We start from the raw sequence: 17,591 nt of genomic DNA on the forward strand, positions 1-17,591 counted from the left end.
GACTTTATCGTTTATGTCATAGTGTTGCTGTGTCATAAAATTCCAAAGGGTGGGCATATCAATGCTATCAAAATGTTTTGCGTAATCAGCAAAAGTAATCGTTATCGAGTTCTACTCAATTCTGTTATGCTTAGAGTTGTTATTGGTCTATACTGTTCTTTCCTCAAATTATTTACCATTATTCACTGTACCGGCAGCTTCAAAAATAAATGGCCCACTCTGTATTTAAATTCAAATATGTTGCATTTATGTCAACAAACGTGTGCTGTTGTTGCTCAACCTTTTTAACTGAAGTTGGGTCGTCACGTTACACAGCAGTAAGCAGAGCAGTGTGGCCACCAAGCGGCGGGTGTTGAGAACTGCATGCTTGGAGTTTTCCAGGGGAAATACAAGGAGAGTTCATCCTCATCCTCGTCCTGATCTCCCCCCGCCCTCCTGCGGCACTCGCTGGTGGAGAAGCGCACCAGGGACGGTAACGCAACGCGGGGCTCGGTCGCAGCTTAGAATAGAATTAAAGGGGGGGCATCGCGTTCGATACATCCGTCGAGGACTGTCCACCCGGCCACCATGGGGAACCGGGGCATGGAGGATCTGATCCCCCTGGTGAACCGCATGCAGGATGCCTTCTCCGCCATCGGCCAGAACGCCAACCTGGACCTGCCTCAGATCGCCGTGGTGGGCGGACAGAGTGCGGGGAAGAGCTCGGTGCTGGAGAACTTCGTGGGCAAGTAAGTGATTTTAAAGCGTTTACTCCATTTAACGCACCATGTTTAGTCCCCATCCCCCTCCTCCTCCTCTTCCTCCTTCTCTCTCCTCCATTTATCCTACTGCCATATCGTTTAATAAACTCACCTTAAAACGTTTGCATAGGCTACAGTGCATCAAGGGGATTCATATTTTGTAAGGCCTTGCATAAATCCCTTTCGGAGTTCATGTTACCTGCTGCATGGTGTGTTCACAGAATATTAGCGCCTATGGACCCTGCCAAGGCTGTCTGCAGACCTTGGATGGGCAACCGACGGCACATGGGCTGTAAATGGCCCACCGGAATATTTGATCTGGCCACAGTCACTCATAATTAGTTCAATTTAAGAATATAACCGTGCATGTGTTGTCTTTGCGGCTAGGCTACCATTTTGTTCTCCCCATGCCATTTTAATCCCATCTAAGCAGAGTCGTATGTGTCAGCCACGCACATGCATTGGCTTTGTAATGATAAAAATGATACAAAATAATAGTCTAGATGTGTTATGTTTTATGATGACCTTGTAGTCATAGAAAGGAATAGAGGGAGGGAAAGAGAGAGTCCACCTGAGCTTTGAGCCCTTCCAGCTCAGCCCCTCCATCTGGTGTACTTGCAAAGCTTAACCAGCAGCACTGAGGCGACAACAACACGGCACCTTTTATTTAAGGACATGTAGGGTGTGTGTGTAATGTGCAGAAATGACTACAAGCTGCTGAAAGCAAGGTCAGACTGCGTATGCTTCAAGATAGTGCAGCAGCACACCATTCCAATTTTAATCCCATTTAACAGACATAAATCCAGGCCCCCGACGCAGATCATTTGAAATTCTAATTGATTTATAGCTAGGTTTAATATCTCATTAGGCACAAACATGACCTCTATGTTGCTCTCTTGCATATTTGTTTTGCAGCAGATTCCCACTGTGCACAACCACGTGGCCACAGGTGTTAATCCTCAATTTAGCAGGTAGAATAGGTGATACTGTTTACATGCCTTATGGGAAGGTCCACGTTTAATTTGTAAGTGCAATTTAAAAAACAAAACAAAACATTTTTAAGGTTAATAACAAACTATTATAGCATACAATCCATATTTGATTGAAGTGTAGAATTTAAGCTTTCATTGAAGAGTTTTTAGAGGAAATATAGGTTCTGGGACCAAACACCATAACTTCTGTTTTCTCCTCAATTCTTCTCATTGAAATTCATGAAATTCAGTCCAATCTAGGCTTTCGATTCCTACAGAGAGGACTAAAGTGTCCTGAGGAGAAAGTGTCCTTTTTTGCGAGTTGTAGATCTGTCATGATGTCATCCGCATAGCAGTGAAAGGAATTACTATGCTTTCTTAAAATGGAACCCACCGGCAGCGAATGACATTAAAACAGTAAAAAAAAAAGTAGGATCTAAAACCACTGCAGAGCTGAGAGCACTACCACTAATGCCCACCTGGTGCTTCAAAGAAGCCACCAGAATACTGTGGTCCACGTATTAGAGGGGAAGTCAACCCCCCAAAAAATGTCTTTGCAGCCCCACTAGTCTGAATACGGTATTTTGGCTAATATAACGTTAGTGGAATATGAGTTAAGCAGCAAAATCCAGCAATTTTGTATCAAAGTCAGATATCAGGTGGCCATTTTGCCACTTGCTGTCACGTGGAAATGACATCACAGTTGATCAGGTCTGAGGAAACAACCAATCACAGCTCAGCTTCAGAAAGCTGGTGAACTGTGATTGGTCGTTGCCTAAGCCCTGAGCAACTGTGATGTCATCTTCAGTCGACAGTAAGTGTGGCAAAATGGCCGCCTCCTGAGATGGAGTAAAAAAAAAAAAAGGCTGGATTTTGCTTCATAACTCATATTCCACAAATGTAATATTAATCAGAATGTCATGTTTTGACTAGTTAGGTCACATATAAGATATTATTGTCAAGAAATGTTTAAGATTGACTTCTCCTTTAAACACTCTAAATTGGCCATTAACTCATTCACTGCCATTGACGGCTATAGACGTAAAAAATTGTTTTGAACTATTTATATTAGTTTTCCACTTTTTCCACTTTTGTTAATAAGAGTATAAACCAGCCCCCCCCAAAAAAATGTTTACATTTAGAACAGATATAAAATTAGTGATTAATAGTGAGTTAATTATTGAAGTTATGTGATTAATTACAATGAAAAATTGTATTCACCTGACGTGATTTAAAAAAAGAAAGAAAAGATTATTAAAAAAATTTGGGGTGTCAGGCGATTCAAATGTTAATTGTAATTAATCGCATGACTTCACTCGTTAACTCTTGATTAATCACAAATTTTATATCTATGTACAATAAAACAATTCTAGGTTTTCACACTCTTGTTAACAAAAGTAGGGAAAAAATGTTTAACTAATAGGAATAGTTCAAATTAATTTTTGACGTTTATAGCCGTCAATGGCAGTGAATGAGTTAAGTGTGATATTTGTGTGAATGGTTGCTGCTGAAGTCAGCTGGGATTGACTCATGACCCTCATGACGTACAACTCTACTGAAAATGGATGAATGGATGAAGTTAAACATTTGAATCACATTCTGACTGTTTTGTTCCAAATCCATTGTGCTGACATATAAAAGACAAAACCACTTCTGGATCTGACCGTACATGTGATTGTAGTGTGCGTTTCATCATTGTGCAGCACTCCTCTGTAGTCATGGCAACAGCTTCTGCCTAATTACGGCGTCTTTACCCGAGGGAGCTACAATAATGCTCAGAGTTGAAAAGGGAAAATGTGAAACATTATGACATGAACATGCTAACATTTCAATCCTGCATTGAGCTGTGAGGAAAACACAAGCATCGTGCTATTCAGTGTGTGTGCGTGTGTGTGCGCGCGCATGGGTGCGTTTGTCCTATAGTGCAGTTAGAGTGACATTGTGTGTCCTCCCATCCTTCCAGCTTGACACACCAACCCACGTCGTCCCCAGCGGCTCATTGTGGTGCATTTATATGCCATCAGCTTAAAACACAGTCGTTGCCTCAATGTTTTATCATGAAGCGGTTTTATTCTTCACAAATCCAACTGCATTGTGTGAAGCGTTTTGGCAGTAAGGAGACACCTCGTTTGTTTTTTTTGGCTCAGGTCCGGAAAAAGGCCTTGCCCTCAATGCTGCAGCTTCTAAGTCAGCACGATCGATATGGAAAGCATAGGGGATAATGCGCATAATGGGAGAGGGACCTGCACTTTATCCATATCCAAAATCCATCAAGATAATTATTGTCAGTTGTGATTGATGAGAGTGTATTAATTAAAAAATGTAATATTTCCCCCAATTTTTAATCAAGAAAATCGAGTCAGCAATATCCATCCCTCATTGCACTGCTATTTCTGTATTTGTCAACCAAAATATTTGAAGCTGTCTACACCGATATGTCATTGATATATATGATGAGCATTGTTATTGATCAATGATAGTGACACATTTTATGATACTTCTCTTGTATTGGATCATCTCATTATTAGCGCAACACAGTTGTTGCACTCTGGGCCATAATTGAATAATCTATTTGAGCAAATCAAATCCCTTAAAATATTTTCAGGACCATACACAGGTTCTATGTGTCAGCAACCAATTATTACAATGGAGGAAGCCAATTAAGGCTTATGTCTCCGTTATTTATGCTTGCTGGAGATCTCATGTAGTAACTCATATGAATGATTTAGCCCACATCACTACCCCCCCCCCCCCCCTTGTGGAGATTACGTCTATGCCACGTAGCCTTAGCGTTCACATATTACGTAATGTAGCCGGTGACCGCCTGAGGCATGGTGACAAATTGTAGCAGCTTCACTCATTTTGTTCTGCTCAACTAAAACATAAGAAGAGAGATATTGCATAGAGAAGGGTTGATTTCATATAATTCTATATCTTCAAGTGGTTCATTGGCAGCAGATGACTGATTAAATCTCCTATATCAATATTTGTTATATTTGTGCGGCTGTTTTCCAGTCTCAAATGGTAAACTATAAATAAAAATAAAAATAAACATGTAGCAAAGTATGCACAGGAGTGTGGGACAGAGGAGAGCTACAGAGGATTAACGCTAATCTCTCTCTCTATCTTCCCGCATTGGCTCAGCGTTAATCTGCGCATCCACTGCGGTGCAACCTGCCTGTTCATTGGCTCCATGTGCAGGAATTCAGATACTTTGCCACAACGTTGGGTAAACCTACAAAATAGTTTGTAAGATCTAAATACAATATTTTGCCTTCATGAAGGCCATAATACTGTCTGTGATTGACAGTGTCAGAAAGGCTTTAATTTGTGAAATGTGTTTCTAAAAACGTTTTTTTCACAATGAAAAATTGGCAAGTATGCCGTCTATGCGTGCCCTGTCCTTGTCTGGTGACCATTCAATGGTATACACTACCACTCAATGAAAATCAGCTGGGATAGGCGCCAAGTCACCCATGACCCTAACGAAGACAAGCGCTTAAAAAAAAAAATAGATGGCTAGTTCAAGTCTAATTGATGTATTGAAATGAAAAGGATGCACTTTCATCAGGCTATGATTTTTAAATGCACACTCCGAGAACTGCCTATAGGAATACCTTAAAGGATGCACTCTTCCTCTTCCTCACAGGGTGCAGTGACTTGACATTTAAACTATCCCAAGATGCTTTGCGGTACATCCTTGAGCATTCCAATAAACGTCCGACAGCGTTTTCCTGCTCTTGAAGAGCCTTCTTACGAGACGTGAAGAGTTGTACTTGCACTTCAAGGGGAATGAGGAGAAGGAGTGAAAAGGAAGACCTGCAGTTGAGACCATCTGTCCTCTGTAAAAGCCTTCCAAGTAGGAGAACTGCTCGCAAAATGGACCTCATTCGTTAGCTGAATGGCTCCTGGCACAGTATTAGTGATGGGAATTCCAGCTCTTTTTAAAGATCCAGCTCTATCAGCTCAGCTAACTAGAAATAGCTCCCTAACTCTTCACATTTTTTGTTACTTTATGCATTGCAAAAATAATGCACAATTGTAAATAATGATGTTGAAAAAACAAGCGCTGTGTGCTGTTCATATACATACATACAATACATGTCTTTACTTAGACGTTCTACATAATGCTAACCAGAAAATGACTATACAAAAACAAACAAAAATATCATGTTAAGTTTTTAACTATAGGGATGCGACGATAATGGTAATGTTGCGATATCGCAATACCGTCGTCGTCATGTCGCGATATTAAAAGCAGCAAATCTGTTAAAAACATTTGTGCAGTTCCATCATCCTCTGGTGGTTAGTTTATTAGTGCAGTTTAATTTTAATTAGGCATGTTTTGACCACCTACGTTTAAGACCCATGCTAATGGCCAGATGAAGGGGAACTGGCACAATTGAGTTACTCCACAAATTGAGCCGATTCACAATGTGTGCAAGCATCAGCAAGTAAGTGCCTCAATATTAAGTTATATTAATATATTAATATATATTATTATTTTTATTTGTTTTACAATAATACAATATAGTTACAATATAGTTTTTATACAGTAACAAGCTTTTTTTATTATGCCAATCTCCCCACAATATCATGATAATTATCGTATCGTAATCAACTAATTATATTACATAGGTTGTGCTGCGCCATCTTTCTGCTGCGGATACCCAAAGGAGAAGAACTTCACAAATGTAGTAATTGGTGGTAGGGTTACAAAGTGTCGTCACATGCACACCCTTCAAACTTAGGTCATTGCATTCTATTAGTTCACCACTAGATGGCACTAAAATCTACACACTGTCGCTTTAAAGAGACGTTTCATTTCTGACCAACGCATCACTACACAATATCATCTGCAGTCAGTATGCGCCCATTGGCCAAGACATTAAGAACACACATGCACATTTTAATGAGCTCCAGTATAAGAAGCAGATTGATGTTTGAGGGGGGAAAAATCCAACACATGTAAAGATGCTGCACATCGTTGAATTTCAATTGTCGTGTCAGCTGGTGCAGGCGCGCGCACACACACACTCACAAGGAGTTTGTGTTGCTGTTACATAATGATGAAACCCTGCAGGAAGAGTGCAGCGCATAGACATGTTGGCACTACAATCACATTTACCAGCCTACCACTTGACATGTTTACAAATTTACAAGCCTAAATTGTTTTTACCACCATGACTCAGTGAATATTACTGTTTAGATTTTTATTTGTTTCATAATTAACTTGTGAAAGAATCACTTCCACGATTTAGATCACCAACTCACACACGTTCTGTTCTGTTCTAGGGATTTCCTTCCACGTGGTTCAGGAATCGTGACACGTCGTCCTTTAGTTCTGCAGCTGATGAACTGTCCCACAGGTGAGAATAAATACTTAAGTCTCACACTAAAACGATTAAGTTAGGACTGTGCAATTAATCGAAATTCAATTACAATTACAATTATTACACTCCACAATTACAAAATAATCGTAAACAAAAATAAAAGATGGTTAATACAAATTTTTAGTTGTTGAAATTGATATATTTGCACTTTTTTTTTTCAATGACTAATTTAATCAATCTTGTTTGGGCCAAAAGGAACTTGCATTATTATAGTGTTTTCATTTTTTTTATTAGTCTTCAAATTTTTTGACATGTTTAAACATTTCCTTGTTTTGTACCAAATAACAAATTATTGTACTAATCATGATTTCAATTATTACCAAATTAATCAGTATTAATATGTTCTTCATAATCGAGCAGCCCTATAGGTTAAGTCACCCCCCCCCCCCACCCAAAACAACAACAACATAATAAGGTATGAGCATCTAGTGGACAAAAAAGGTATTACACCTTCAGCACAAATGATCTGGCAATTTATGTTGTGGATGTTTACTATTACAATATTGACACTACTAGCATGGTCTGAAATAATGATGGCCTACTACTGATTATTGTAACCCATTGACATGCACCAACATAGCCTGCAGGTTGAGGAAAAAAAGCTACATACTGTAAATACATAATACGTATATATGTAACATAGACAGGTTTACTGTATGAATAATAAATCCAATAGGAAGTGATTGTTTTGACACGCTCAGTTCCGTTTGTCTTTCAGAGTACGCTGAGTTCCTCCACTGTAAGGGAAAAAAGTTTACCGACTTTGATGAGGTTCGTCAGGAGATTGAGGGTGAGACTGATCGCATAACGGGCGCCAACAAAGGCATCTCGTCCGTTCCCATCAACCTGCGAGTGTACTCCCCTCATGGTGAGGCCCTCTATTGTCGAGGAAAGGAATTTTTGCACACTGGGAGAATATATTGTTGAAATGTATCAAATCAACATTCTCCGCCGGCAGTGCTCAACCTGACGCTGGTGGACCTGCCTGGCATGACCAAAGTGCCCGTGGGTGACCAGCCGGTCGACATTGAGGCTCAGATTCGGGAGATGCTGATGCAGTTTGTCACCAAGGACAACTGTCTGATGCTGGCCGTTTCGCCGGCCAACTCGGATCTGGCCAATTCGGACGCTTTAAAGATTGCCAAAGAGGTCGACCCTCAGGGTGAGTGGATGTAGTTTATACACACAAAACTGATTTTAGCCCTGCATTCGTCCGTTCATTTTCTATAGGACTTGTCCTATTGTATTAGGGTCAAGGGTACCATACAGAAAACCATTTCAGCGATACGTTCCACTGTCATAGTTAGCTTCTGTGTCGCGGTCCCCAGATATTAATGTAGATGTGTGTGCGTGTCTGTGTTTGTAGGTATGAGGACCATCGGCGTTATTACCAAACTGGACCTCATGGACGAGGGGACGGATGCCAAAGACATCCTGGAGAATAAGCTGCTTCCGCTCAGAAGAGGTATGTAAAAACACACACACACTTCCCCACACTCTACCCATGCCCACGCACGCAAAATTTCAGGACCTGCGACTCACTGTTTCCCTCTTGTGGTGGTGAGGCAGTTCAGCACAAACCTTCTAAACCCTGCTGTGGCACTAAAAAAGTACTTCGATGAAAAAATGAAAGGGGGGGAGATGGTAATAAAATAGTGGTCTTGCAGAATGCTGACGCTGTACTTTTCTTTTCCGCTTGCACTTTGCTTTGAACCCACACATTTAATATTTTCCATGGCCTGTGTTATTTCTATGTCTGCTCCCCACCCCTTGTCGTGTTTACAAGGCTGCTGGCTGCATTAGTAGTGGAAGTGAAACCGGATCTGCTTGACCCAAACTCACCTGGCTGCATGCTCTTCTTTACTTTCTTAAAAGTCTTTGGCAAGCACACAAAATCACTCACTGTGTATGAATTTATTTTCCATTTTTATAAATCACCCCCCCCCCCCCCCCCCCGCCACCCATACCCCATTATTTGCATTCTTTAATCACATGTTAAAATATGGCTGTGGTCCACGAAAACTGACAAAAATACTAAAACAAAAATAAAAATAAATATTTTTGGTAACGAAAAAAAAAAAAAAACTAACTGAAACTACATTTTATGTTTACAAAACTAACTAAAACTTTAATTTATAGCGAAAATGTCCTCTGTTTAATACATGAGCCTTTGGGGATGATTTTAAATGTGATTTTAAGTACATTCCTTTCGATATTAACCCAAATAAAGACGTTTGAAAGTGTGTCACACAGAAGTGATGACATCTAGCAGCAGCCAATAGAAAAGCACCTTCAGATGACGTCGCTCCTCGGCGACAAATTTGCCTGCGTGACTTTTGGCTCCAATGTGTCGGCTCGCCTGCTTTTTCATTTAACTCAGCCGAAATGCAACACTAAGTAAGATATGTGTTACTTTTTTCATTACCATGGTGTTTATTAAATATTGCGCACAAGTAATACACATGAAAAAAACAACTAAACTAATACTAAAACTAAGCATAAAAAAAAAAGATTAAAACTAACTAAAATAATAATAATAAAACTCAAAACAAAATCAAAACTAACTCAAATGAAAATTCTAAAACTATGATAATCCTGCTGTGCTCAACTAAACTTTATGACACACATGTTGAAAAGCCTTGAAATGGTTTGGAAGGAAAAAAATCAATAAAAAACAACGTCTGCCCTTCGCATCAGCAGCCTCTGCAAAGCCTCTATGGAATTATTGTCTGTTGTTTCAAGGCTACGTCGGTGTGGTCAACCGGAGCCAAAAAGACATCGATGGAAAGAAAGACATCACCGTAGCCCTGGCTGCCGAGAGGAAGTTCTTTCTCTCTCACCCTGCCTACAGGCACCTGGCCGACCGCATGGGCACGGCGTACCTGCAGAAAATTCTCAACCAGGTGGGTCAATAAGCAGAAGACACGACACAACTTGAAGGTATACTTTTAATCTTGACTCTTAAACTGTGCAGCAACTCACCAATCACATCCGGGACACGCTGCCAGCTCTGCGGGCCAAGCTGCAAAGCCAGCTCCTCTCCATCGAGAAGGAGGTGGAGGAGTACAAGAACTTCAGGCCCGACGATCCGTCCCGCAAGACCAAGGCTCTGCTTCAGTGAGTCACTAGCTTTATGAGGTTCAAACATGAACAAAAGAAAGAAAAAAAAAACACAATCGTGACCATGGGCTGTCATATTTGTGTTCTTTACCTTTAGTTCTTTACCAAATCCTAACATTTAGATGACATGTAATGACATTTTTTTAGGAAGGGGGGGGGGACTCATACCACAAAAAGTTAAAATTCCTAAATCATTATTCTATATGGTACATTTTCCCGACCTCACGATTGGCTGTTTCTGCAGCTTGCATTATTTTTCACCTAGACCAGGGATGTCCAAACTATGGCCCGGGGGCCATTTGTGGCCCGCCATCCATTTTTAAGTGGCCCACCGTCCGCAGGTTATTACGTATTTTCTGGACTTCAAGTCGCTCGGGAGTATAAGTCGCACTAAGACAAAAATGCGTAATTAGGTAGAAAAAACATACATAAGTCGCATTATATATATATAGTATATTATATTATAAGTTTAGAGTGCCCTCTTATGGCTGTCTGTGATATCTTTTTTTCATGTTTAAGTCGCTCCGGAGTATAAGTCGCAGGAACAGCCAACCTATGAAAATAAGTGCAACTTATAGTAAATAAAAAAATATATATAAAAAAATTACATCCGCTACTAATAAATTTGTTTCATTTACCGTAGAGCTTTTCTAAATATGCAAATTAACTGTTTACAATTAAGCAACTAACATTTACCTTCGTGACACTGTGGAGAATAAAGATAATTATTTTTTACATGCAAATAAGGTCTCCTCCACTTTCTGATCTGTGTCAAGTTCCAACTTGTGAAATTATCACATGAATAATTGACAAGTAGCTGCTGTTTATTGCAATGGCTGATATTTTCTTGTTGGTTACAGGGTCTCGACCACCCCAACATCTTGTAAAATTCTAAACAATTTTCCTTACAGAAAGCTGTTCATGTAAAATAAAAAATAAAAAACACTGTCATCTAAAAACAATATACAATTGGTTGATTGACTCCTTTTGGTGTCCTTGATAAATTAAAGTAAAAAAAATCCTTTGATTTTCCTGTATGTGAAAAAGTTTGGACACCCCTGAGCCTGATGAGACTTTGGGAACGATTCCATTGTGCTTCACTTGACAAAAAGAGAAATTTAATTCCTCCCCTGACATTTTTATCCGATTAGGAAATTGGTACAAATGTCTATTAGTAATTTTCAGACACATTTGTGACAAGACTGCAATTTGTGCATGCAGGATGGTGCAGCAGTTCTCAGTGGATTTTGAGAAGTGCATCGAAGGTTCCGGGGACCAGATCGACACGGCCGAGCTGTCTGGCGGCGCAAAGATCAACCGCATCTTCCACGAGCGCTTCCCCTTCGAGCTGGTCAAGGTTTGTTGGATTTTTAAATCAATTTGCCACCATGTCAAAAAACCCGAAACACGACGACGCAGTGTGGCCTCGCTCTCAGATGGAGTTTGACGAGAAGGAGCTCCGCAAGGAGATCAGCTACGCCATCAAGAACATCCACGGCATCAGGCACGTTCGTCCTTCCGCTCACCTCTATGTCACGAGCAGTACGCCCACCGCTTCCTTCATCCTTTGCTTGACTCTATTAGCTCAGTCACCTCCGTTATATCAATCTTGAGTCACGAAGCTAACCATTAAGTGTGGTGGCATTTTTTTTATCGTAAACCTAATTAGTAGGGCTACAACAATGCAGGTATCAGCCACCGTTGGGAGTACCGATACCTTAAAATAAGGCCAGGTATCAGTATTGATAACTGGTATTAGTACTCACCCATCCCTAATGTAAATAAATAAACAATAAAATAATCAAGTATTTAATCAAGTATTTAAAGTATTGGATAGACCTCGTGCAAGTTTTGTCACACTCTGCCAAAAGGACAGTATAAAAGAAAAAAGTATAATAATAAGTAAATTATCACTTTAAATAAACAAAACAGAACAAGAAAATAAATATTTAGAAAAATAAGAAAATAATACTAGGCCCATATCAACCACAGCAGTCTTAAAAATAATATTGACTTTTTTTCAAGCTGTAATATATAGAACAATGTTTTTAAAATACATACATATTCATTTATGTTTGGTCCACTTAGTCAAGCAGGGAGGTAACCGGTCCCATTTTGATTGTATTTGGTATGACCCAGCCAGGGATTGAACCCACAACCTCCCAGTCTGAGGGTAAACGCGCTACCGCTAGGCCACTGAGCTGGTGGTGACTTTACTGGAAAGAGAAAAATGATCTTAGTAAATATAACGAAATGATTTTTGTGAGAAAAAAATGCTTACAATAAAGTGCTATATTGCACTTTTGTCACTTTGTTTTGATACTTGTATTTTTTTCCATTTATCTAATTACTAGAGTATGCAAAATCTTAAAATAAAAACGTTCAATTTATGAAAACCCAGTTCAGGGCCTTTGATGTTGGTTAGTCATCTTAAAATGTGAAAAATGTTTGTTTTAAGTTTCAGTTCTTAAAACTGGCTGTTAACACTCAATGCCAAAACTGCTTGATTAAATAAGATAATTAAGTAATAAGTATCTTAAAATAAGTACAATGATATTGTCTGACAATCTTATTTTAAGTAGTTTGTCAGAGCAAAATAACTCATTCACTGCCATTGACGATTATCGACGTCAAAAATACATTTGAACTATTTCTATTAGTTTAATTTTATTTATACCTAGAATGTTATTATTGTACATTTAGAACAGATATAAAATGTGTGATTAATCGTGAGTTAACTAGTGAAGTCATGCGATTAATTACAATTAAAAATGTTAATCGCCTGTCGCACCTAATTTTTTATAATCTTTTTTGTTTGTTTATGACTTTATGGCAGTGAATGAGATAAGCAAATGTAGGTTAAATATAAGAAATGATATCTTAAATAAAAGATAAAACCCAAAAGGGGGGGGGTGGACAAAAGTTCCTCAACACGTCATATTTACATGCATATTTAAATTGCATTTACCCAGTTTTACTATGGCTGACTAGATTTCTCATCCACACCATCACCAGTCAAGATTCAAACCCGTACCTCTCGACTACGAGGCAGACGTGCTCACCACTAGGCCCATCGTGCTGCCCTGATTGAGTAAAGAAAACCCTAATTGGCGTTTGGGAGGTGACTTTGCTCATGGCACTCATGACTGTGTGGATGCGCTCGTGACCTTGTACACTTTTATCTTGTTTGTCTTGTGTGTATGAAGTGAAGTGTTTTGTCCTTGAACATCATTAACCGTAATCACATTTTGTCTTCAGTACATGAGAAAAGTGCAGTGAGTCCTCCCTTGTCCTTTATGCTTGTTTGTCTTGACTTGTGGTGAGGTAACTTTCTTCACAATTAACACTTTTCTCTCTCGTCCAACTTTTTCTTTCTTGTCTGCGTGGCTGGTTCTGACGAGCAGAACTGGTCTCTTCACCCCGGACATGGCCTTTGAGACCATTGTGAAAAGGCAGATTGGGAAGATTAAAGAGCCTTGCACCAAATGTGTGGATATGGTCATGTCTGAGCTAGTCAATACGGTTAGACAGTGTACCAAAAAGGTAAAGAAATGTAGTAAATGCTGGTTAGCAACTTTTTATTTTGTGTGTTCTCAAATCCCTCGTCCGCAAAGAACCGCCGCTGTCAATCACTCTCCCTATTGTCCCGTGAACTTGCCGCTCGCTCCAGTCTCCTTGGGTTGTTTTGGGACAGTGAGGGGTCTGGGGTGGGCTGCGGTGCACCCGCCTCGTCTTATGCGGTTGCGTTTTGTTGGGCAGGCTGTGTTGTGGTAGAGAGTTGTGCTGATGGGGATTTAAAAACAAAACAAAAAGTATGGAGGCTGAGTTGTGGTGAATGTATGGCTGCCAGGTTAGGGCAAGTTTATTTACAGTGGAGGTTTTTTTAGTCGACTGTGTCCACTCCCACAGTGGTGCAGACCTCCCTCTCGCAGATCCGCTGGCCTTGCGAAATTACAAACATAATCAGAGATAGGCCATGCACAGGGTTTACACCAGTCACAGAAATAGTTACCCAACATGCATAATCAAAACATAAATATATTTATTTGCCTTTATTGTTTTACTATACAGCAGTTATAGTTAACTTATTTTTAAACTTCATGATTTAAAATATCGACAATATGGCCCTAAAAGGGTTATATTCAATTTCCATTATGTCTTATATACAAAATTATTCTAGACAACAGAAGGCAAAACATTTTTTATGCATCTATACTCTTGTTTGCAGCTCATATTTGTATTTATTAATCTGAATTTACTCTCAAAACATTGCAAACATTTCCTCATGTGGAATTGCGGCATAATTGAATAGAAAATGTCCACTACTTCCCTTTCTTTTTTGAACTGGCAGCCATATTGGATGACCACAGCGTCCAGACTTGTGCGTGTGTGTGTGCGTGAGACCGCAGTCGTGCACCTGTAGCATAAAAGAACCATGATGGTTGTTTAAAAAAAACAAAAAAAAAAACATGTGTGGCCAAATTTCAACTCCACCGTGACAGCTGCCTTCCAAAAGCAACCTGAAGGCCTCTACTGGGATGCTCCGTGTTATTTTTGGGATACAGCGCGTGGAAAAGGGAGGGGTCAGGGGAGGCGGCTCGCACGGCTGCGGTCTCGCTCTTTCTCCCGTCTCGTCCCGAGGAGAGAGAAACAAAACAAATGTCTCACTTTCATTTTCTTCCTTCTGTGCTGTTTTATCTTCCCGCTCACCTCTCCTTGTCTTTTTCATTTGGAATACGTGACCTCCCATCCGTCTTTTTTCTACCCTCTTCCCTCCACCTTTTTATTTTTTATTTTTGCTTCTCCATTTCCTTTCCCGCCTCGTTTTATTTCTTTGATTTGAATGTTGTCTCCCGTGCCGCCTGCCTACCCCTACAGGACGGGTCTGTTCACCCCTGACCTGGCTTTTGAGGCAATAGTGAAAAAGCAGATCCAAAAACTGAAGGAGCCCACACTGAAGTGTATAGACATGGTTCTGAGCGAGCTCATCTTCACCATACAAAAGTGTAGTCAAAAGGTAAAAAAAAACAAAAAAACTTTCAATTGTAAATAAATGTAAAGTTGTGCAGGTGAGGCAGACCGATGGCTGGGCTTTTTTGCTTGAATTATTGATTTTAAGACGTTTTGTTTTACAATTTAATTTATTTGACTGAAACATGAGGATACGATTAACCTGGTTGATGCCAGAAACAAAAATGGGGGATGTGAAATTAATAACAATAAGAATACTGAATAAAACAAAAAAATAACATTAAAAAAAAGCTAATCTTCAATATCCTGACATTGTGTAGACATTTGGTTTGTACATTTTCTATTGCTTACTAGAGTTATAATATAATTATAATTTGGATTTTTCATTATAGTTAGTGTTTAATATGTTTATGAATATAAAACTGAAAAAAAAAATAGGACATTTTTGCCAGAATTATAGTTGGTATTAGTTTTATAAATGTAGAGTTTCATATTTGTCTTCTTGTTTTTTTAAACACTTTCATTTTTTTAAATTTTATTAATGAAAATGTTGTTTTTTTCTATCTTAATTTTAATTGTTTCTTTAGTTTTCGAGAACCTTGTTTCTTGCTAATAACTAACTTCCTTTGTGGAATCATTGACATTTCTTGAATTGTCTGTTTTGTGGCAATATTATTCTTGTATGATGTGTATACAGGAGATTGCACTGATTTTTCAAAGGCTACTTATCAGTAGCATGCTAATGCTTTGCAGTTTTCGTATTATTACTTAAATATACGCCCAACTGCCAGCCGTAATCGGTCTCTCCTTACTCAAGACTTTACCCGTGTGGTCGTTTAAATACATATATTTTTTAAATTTTTGTTTTGTCTTTCCGTTTGTTTTTTATGCACAATTGTTGGCCTTCTTTTGATAATTTAATTCCTTTATTTCAACTAAATCTGCATGTTAAGTCACTCTTCATCTTGTCTCCGTGTTTTTCCGTATCTTTTTATTAACTTAAAGTGGCGTGACTGACCCATGTAGTTCCACTCAACTTCCTTCCTTCCACCATCTTGATATTTTGGGGTTGTTTGTTTCTACCTGCTTTTATTTGTCTTCCATCCTGTCCTCTTGCCCAAACGAGAGCGTGACCTCCTTTGGATTTCTCCTCTGTGTCATGCTGTTATCTTGATTTCCACTTGAAGAGATTTACTGTGTTTAAAGATAGACTGTATTATGATATACAGTGCTTGGGAAAATCCACAAAGGGGTCAGTTTGAAGCCCCCCCCCCTGCCCTCAGTCCCCTCCTCTTTGCTCCTTTTGCATTGCACATTTTTGCATCCCTGCATGCGGCCTTGCTCGTGACAGTGAAACAAAACTTTTCTACACTGACACAAACCAATTTGCCTCTCTTCATGTTGCAATGCGTCTTAATGATTTGCTAGCAAATCAGAAAACTCTTTTTGCTCACCAAGTTGACTTGACTGGCACTTGGAAATTGTGCATAGTGAGCTGAGGTCTCTGTACTAAAGATATGAATGGCAAACAAAAGGCAAAATTGACTCTATAAAGACCATTTTGTTGTCTTTTATTGTGGAAATTAGAATTTACAACATTGTTTTTTTTTAAGGTTAGTGATTCACTACGTACCAAAACACCACGACTTGGGAGGTGAAAAAGAGGTCTGATCATTCCCATTCAACTTCAAGATGCATTGTGACATGCAACAAAAAAAAAAGAAGTCATTTTTCCCTTTTCTTTTAGTGTCTGTGTAACAGTGGAGGCCTGCCAGTGTGTGTGTCGTTGTGGCTTTGCAATGAGCTCATGGAAAAAGCCCCTCAGTGTGCTGGGAAAGAGACACTCCTCTGCCAGGAACATTGTTGAGCCTGCATTTGTGTGGCAGTATCACAGACTTTGCACTATTCCTCTGTTGGCGTCTAATTTTGTGATTTTTTATTTATTTATTTATTTTTACACCTAAAATCACCCAAAAAGTGGACTAGCGCCCAGTCTGCGATAAACCTTTCTCTCAACCCAGAACGCTTCTCTTCGTGCATTGTTTTTATCGTGCTTGTAGTGGAACTGTGTGATGCGGTTCAGTGTGTATGCATTTGTGTGCATGTGCATCCGACCCACTGTGCTATGTGCTTGTAGCTGGCCCAGTACCCGATGCTGAGAGAAGAGATGGAGAGAATCGTCACTCAGCACATCAGAGACAGAGAGGGCCGCACCAAAAACCAGGTAACATAACAGAAAAGTGCAATTAATCAGATTCTGGATAGTTATTGTTCATTTAAATAGACCACAAAATTATTATTATTATTATTATTATTATTATTATTATTATTATTATTATTATTATTATTATTATTATTTAAGTCCAGTAATTTAGGACAACATGAGAAAGACAAAA

The 17,591-nt window shown here is 39.3% G+C and overlaps 1 protein-coding gene across 13 annotated transcripts in view; it reads left to right on the top strand.

The window, feature by feature from the left end:
• The first annotated feature begins 331 nt into the window (after window positions 1–331).
• Window positions 332–17,591, top strand: part of dnm1a (dynamin 1a) — a 43,478-nt gene continuing 26,218 nt past the window's right edge. For 6 of the 13 annotated variants that reach the window (XR_015097184.1, XR_015097185.1, XM_086095826.1 and 3 more), the window contains exons 1-11: window positions 334–728; window positions 7,007–7,080; window positions 7,823–7,972; window positions 8,063–8,266; window positions 8,471–8,569; window positions 9,847–10,007; window positions 10,079–10,221; window positions 11,446–11,581; window positions 11,661–11,728; window positions 13,629–13,767; window positions 17,333–17,419. Coding sequence is in view for 11 of the 13 variants with exons in the window: in XM_086095826.1 (XP_085951952.1) it covers window positions 568–728; window positions 7,007–7,080; window positions 7,823–7,972; window positions 8,063–8,266; window positions 8,471–8,569; window positions 9,847–10,007; window positions 10,079–10,221; window positions 11,446–11,581; window positions 11,661–11,728; window positions 13,629–13,767; window positions 17,333–17,419 (1,422 nt within the window). In the remaining 2 variants the exon portion in view is untranslated. Of the gene's footprint in view, window positions 729–7,006; window positions 7,081–7,822; window positions 7,973–8,062; window positions 8,267–8,470; window positions 8,570–9,846; window positions 10,008–10,078; window positions 10,222–11,445; window positions 11,582–11,660; window positions 11,729–13,628; window positions 13,768–15,102; window positions 15,242–17,332; window positions 17,420–17,591 lie in introns of all 13 variants that reach the window. The other 7 variants (XM_086095827.1, XM_086095818.1, XM_086095823.1 and 4 more) reach the window with 4 other exon arrangements.

The sequence above is a fragment of the Leptonotus elevatus genome, chromosome 15 (assembly GCF_054856555.1).
Source record: "Leptonotus elevatus isolate MCC_2025b chromosome 15, RoL_Lele_1.0, whole genome shotgun sequence".
NCBI lineage: Eukaryota > Metazoa > Chordata > Actinopteri > Syngnathiformes > Syngnathidae > Leptonotus > Leptonotus elevatus.